The 5,741-nt window shown below is 30.8% G+C and overlaps 1 protein-coding gene across 10 annotated transcripts in view; it reads left to right on the forward strand.

Moving 5' to 3' along the window:
* LOC128164919 (eyes absent homolog 1-like) overlaps nucleotides 1-2,972 on the forward strand; it is a 52,671-nt gene extending 49,699 nt beyond the window's left edge. For all 10 annotated transcript variants that reach the window (XM_052829023.1, XM_052829028.1, XM_052829024.1 and 7 more), the window contains 3 exons: nucleotides 140-261; nucleotides 351-451; nucleotides 545-2,972. In XM_052829023.1, the coding sequence (XP_052684983.1) occupies nucleotides 140-261; nucleotides 351-451; nucleotides 545-625 (304 nt within the window). In that variant the 3' untranslated portion in view covers nucleotides 626-2,972. The remainder of the gene's footprint in view (nucleotides 1-139; nucleotides 262-350; nucleotides 452-544) is intronic.
* The last annotated feature ends 2,769 nt before the right edge of the window (nucleotides 2,973-5,741 follow it).

Consider the following 5,741-nt stretch of genomic DNA (forward strand, 5'->3'; position numbering starts at 1 on the left):
CCCAAGAAAACACATCCCCATAAGTGTTTGCTGTTTAATCAGAGCACAAATTACTTCTTTGCCATGCAAAATGAAGAGATTGTGTGTAAAATATCAAACACAATTTTGTTTTTGTTTTTATTTTGTTTTGTTTTTGTAGGCCTAACTGTGTAAATGTGCTGGTGACCACCACTCAACTGGTTCCCGCATTAGCCAAAGTCCTACTGTATGGACTAGGTGGTGTTTTCTCTATAGAAAATGTATACAGTGCCACTAAAATTGGTAAGAAACAGTGCCTTTGGTTGATGATTTTGCAGATTATTTTTTGCACTTTAAATACAGAAAATGTAAATGTAGCTTTCTTATTTTAGGAAAGGATAGCTGCTTTGATAGAATTGTTGCCAGATTTGGTAGAAAGTGTACCTATGTTGTCGTGGGAGATGGAAGGGATGAAGAACAAGCCGCTAAACAGGTGGGCACAGTGCTAAAGATTGGTTCTTGTTGAATTTCCTTAATCACTGCAGGGTTTTTTTGGTTTTTATTGGAATCTTCTTTGCTCTTTCAGTTGACTTGGCCATTCTGGAGAGTGTGTAACCATTCCGACTTAGTTGCCTTACATCATGCTTTGGATTTAAACTACCTCTAGAGCGCTCTTGTCCTAACCTTGCTTTGTGTGAAAGGAGTGGAATGTGGAGCAGACTATGGAAAGCTTGCTGGTTCTTAGAGTGAGTGGATGCCAGAGTCGGGGAAAATACTGAAGCATGGATGTTTGTGGTGAAAATTCCCCATCACAAACTTTAAGTGGTGCAATATTAGATGGAGGAAAGTTGAGAAAGAAGTGCCATGTACTGCTTTAAGCTGCCATATGCATAATACATAAACTTCTATTCTGTGTTTTATCAACATTGGAAGATGACCATATCCATGATGGGGTTAGAGTTACGTGTACACAATGTGTAAATGTTGTGATAGTCCAAGACTTTATGAGGATATTATGAACATTCATGAATGAATGACCAGACTATATTGTCATAAAGTGATATTATTTGAGGGAGTCTTTCCTTTATCTTGAATGACCTTTGAATTTTGATTGTCATGACCCCAAGATTTGAAATCATGTGAATGTGAGAATCTGTCCACTCAGATTTTGTTGATTTTTTTTTTACTTTCATTGTACTGTTTATTCACCCCATATGTATATAGCTACATTATATGACAAATGATTTATGAATTATCTGTGTATATTGAGAAATACACACCCTTAACATTATATATCCATAATATATAAACTATATAGCTGAGAGCAGGTAGACAGCTCACAACTTGGGCGCAGCACTGTAAACAGGTGATTTTTTCTCCTGTGACTTTCACACCCTCACAGACAATTGGATTAATTTGCTTCTTGGTATTTTGAAAGACACTTCCTCCGCTGCTTTATTTAATACAAATACAAAAAAAACAGGTTTAGCTGCCAATTCCATAAAAAAAACCACCTGTATTGATTATAGGGAAGAAAAAAGCAGCTATTTTCATTACTGCCCATTAAACCTTATTTGTATGTGCCAAGTATTATTTATGAGAACTGCTAGACAACTAGCCCTTAGTGTTTTACTTTAAACCAATTTTCACTCTTAAAATCTTTTACTTTTTGTGTGCAGATGTGAAATTTATGTCACAAATGTTAAGATGTAGACTTTATAAGAACAGATCGGTTCTGGACCAGACATATTTTGTTGAGTACGGAGTGTACTTGTAGAGATTTCTGTCCCAATGAGTTGAAATTGGTTTACAGTAATAACATCAGGTGGTGCTAATGCCAGGAGCACCACCTGAATTCAGTGAGTGTAGTGGTGCTAGAACGTCAACAAGAATTATTAGTTTTGAACCAAAGAAAAAAAGCACCAATCAAAAATGACCACTGCATCGTATGTGTGTGTGTTGATAAGTATTGACATATCATTATAATGGTTTATGTATTCAATGCGAGAGACAATCCCTCTATCTCAAGTGTAGGCTTCATAGCTGTCCTGAGTTTGTTTAGTATTTTATGTCATATGCTTTAACTATTTCAAAGTATTCTTAAAAGAGGCAGAGAACCTTAGAGAGCTGTTGTTAGGAAGCGTAAGGGGTGATGCTGGGTATACCCATAGTACCTGTTAGATTATTACCTGGTTGTGATGTGAGGATACAATCAAAATATTTTGTTGTTGTTGAGAATTTATACCACCACCACCTTTTTTTAATCTTGGCAGTATTTGCTTTTATCCAATCAAACAGTTTTAGTAAGCTTTGTTTTATTATTTTAAGATTCATTTTGTTTAAAATATACATGTACAATGTAATAACTAAATATATTATTTTCTTAAACATTTTAAATGTCATGTATTACCCGAATTAGCAGATTTTTAGAAAAATTTTTAATGTCCCTTTTTATGCACTTAAAATGTCTTGGTTGCTTTTAAGTATCCATTCCTTCAATTTTAATAAATTTTTAATTATCTGAATCACTTATTTATCATTTTGTTTGGCCGAGTTTTTGTGTGATTGGTCTCCATGCACATCAGTACATTTTACTTATATATAGAACTATGTTGTGGTCTTTTTTCACATTGAAGTCCCTGGGTCAGAATTTGTTCACTGTGTTCTGAGTGAACTACTGTCCTATCATCAAGCCCCGATTTCCTACTCATCATTATAAGGTTGTACATGTGTTGTCCCCTCATTCTGAAGTTTGTTCCGTGTATCTTAAATCTGATTGTGTGTCATATAACTTTGTCAAGTTTTTGTACAGTTCAGCTTTAACCAAAGATTTTGTACTTGGTGGTCAATCTGGTATATTTGCTGGCAGCCGCGGCTCCAGTGAATTTTTTTCCCTCATATCTTCATAAATATATATTATAATTCAGTCCAATTTTTGTGAGACAGGTTGTATGATATTTGAAAAAAATTAAAATGCATGAGGAGAATAAGCAATAAAATGTATGAAAACTAAAGATTTGTTGTTTTATATCTTTATTGCAATAACTTATATTAAACTTGATTATCTGTTTCTTGAAAGTGAAACTTCAATGAAGAATGCACCGAGATGAAACTAGGTGTTACATTTTTGATGCGTTTGTGAATTTAAGAAGCATTCAATTTGTGAATATTAATTCTTCATTTTAAACTGTAAATAACAGTAATGTATGATAGACCATACAAAATATTATTGCATGATCTTATGTATCAAGCACACAGCACTTTCTATGGCAAATTTTATTGCAACTATGATGACATTACAAAGAGCAAAATCTAGATAGATGAAAACTTCATCAAGTTGAATGGAGACTTCAGTAATATATGCTCTAAAATCAAGACTGCATTGATTTAGGTCCCAGGTTTTGGTCCAATTTGCTTGTCTACTCTTAATGACAAATATCTTTTTAAAGAATTGTATCTCAACTGATAATCTTTTCCCTTTACAGAATCTGGCTGAAAGGAATGTGCAAATGTCAAACAGTGCATTTTAAAGCCATCCTACACACTGGGATTTTGTACACACATACAATGTCGATAATCTACCAAATTATAAATGTATGAGCCAAACATTGATGGTCTTTTACTGTATTATAATTTCAATAGAAAAGGAAATGTTTTAATTTTGAAGTTTATAATTACTACATGTGTAAGACACAAATTATATAACTATACTATGCTTTTGATGCCTATAAAGTACAATTTTAACTTTCTTAGATCTCTGTCAATTTGGGATAATTACACGTAACACTTTTAGCTATCGTTACATACCAGGAGATTTACCTGCATACTTTCTTGTGCCAACGCTTGTCTTTACATGGGCGTGTATCCTTAACTAACATGACCTGTGGCCTTTTTCAACGCTTTCTTAACGGAAATACCAGATTTTTAATTCTTTTTAATCTTGCCTAATATCCTTATCTAGTCAAAACAACTGCAAGTCGGAAAAAATGTTGGCATATAATGAATATTGGAACTAAGCCTTATTAAGTTATTGTTTAAAAAAACATTTGACGAGAGAAGTTTTTTTTAATTTTAACTTTAATTTAATATGCTGGATGTAATATGTATATCAAATATAAATTGTCACCACACAACAAATGAAATGTGTTCTGTTGGCAATCTGATTAAAATACAGGTCACTACAATAGTGTAAATCCCGGAGAGATCTAATAATGGCCCTATAAGACTCATTACCCATGATATCAGAATGAACTTTATCATTTGTATAATATTAAAGTTTGAACCATTCATAATACAAAGGAAAGTTCCATTTAAGTGACATCATAGATGAACAACTATTGGAGAATGATGACAAATAACAATAGTGTAATAGATTTCAAAGTCTATTTGTAACACACGATTTCATTGGCTAGATCAAAAAGTTTACATTTGAATAAACTTTATTGATGATGTCACATTTGCTTGTGCTCAAAAACATATCCATCCACATGAAGTTACATTTACGTACAATTTATTGTTATTTACGAAGCAAATTCATCTCAATTAATATATTTCTGTTCTTTATGATGGAAAATTGTTTTTATTAATTTCATTTTATGAAATATGTTGCCAACAAAATATTTCTAATGAAAATCAAGGCTACAATTAAATATTGGGCAAGTAAGTGGATGAATAAAGTTTGATGAATTTTCAAGGTCAAATAATAATGTAACTCCTCGGGTCAGAGAGTGACCTCTTTTTAAGGGTGTTGGGATTTGTTAATTATTTTATATTTTATTGTATAAGACAGAATAATGTTAGTCAAGTATTAAGAATTGAACATTGTTGTTCAGGTGGGCAAGGTGGCTCATGGGCCTCCTCTTTACTTTAATAACTCATCTAATTTTTGGCTCTTATTCATTTTCAGAGTCTTTAATCCTTTCACATTGATTATTTTCTATTTCCAAATTTCATTAACATTAAATTAATCATTCTACTACTTAGGTAATTAAAGATTACAGAACTCATTGAGAAAAGGCATTATCTTAATGTGAGCACCTTTATCATATTGTATGAAAATCATAATATGACACCATATTGTATCATGTTATTTTATTTCATGTAATATGATACAAATTGTATCATGTAATATGACATTGATCAAATGTTATTTTATCACAATACAATGTAATATCAAATAACATTGTATTATATCATATACAATATCATATCATATAATACCATATGATACAATACTGTAACGGTATCAATGAAACAATATAATTTCATACTAAATCATATGATACTATGGCATATTATGATACAATACCATATCATATCAAATTTTTGTTCCTGATATAATATAATATAATATATTATAATATAATATAATATAATATATATTAATATATTTAATCATTTTAATTCTCTTTATATAAAAAAAACTCAACTAAAGTATCTATAATTTGAAATATTAAAGAAAATATTCTCTTGATATAAAAAAAACTCAATTAAAGTAATAAACTATCTATAATTGGAATTATTAAAGAAAATATTCTCTTTATATAAAAAAAAAACTCAATTAAAGTATCTATAATTTGAATTATTAAAGAAAATTCAGATAGACAATAACAAAGTAAATAAAAAAATCATGACTTTATTGTTTAGGAAAGTCAATAAAGAATTAGAAATCTACATATTTTGTATAATTATATGTTGTTCAGTATGATAAAAAATTTATTGCATGAATGTTTAGGAAATCCCCCAGAAAAAATCAATTTTTTCTTGGTGGAGCCTGAGCCCAC

This window comes from Crassostrea angulata, chromosome 10 (genome assembly GCF_025612915.1).
Source record: "Crassostrea angulata isolate pt1a10 chromosome 10, ASM2561291v2, whole genome shotgun sequence".
NCBI classification, from domain to species: Eukaryota; Metazoa; Mollusca; class Bivalvia; order Ostreida; family Ostreidae; genus Magallana; species Magallana angulata.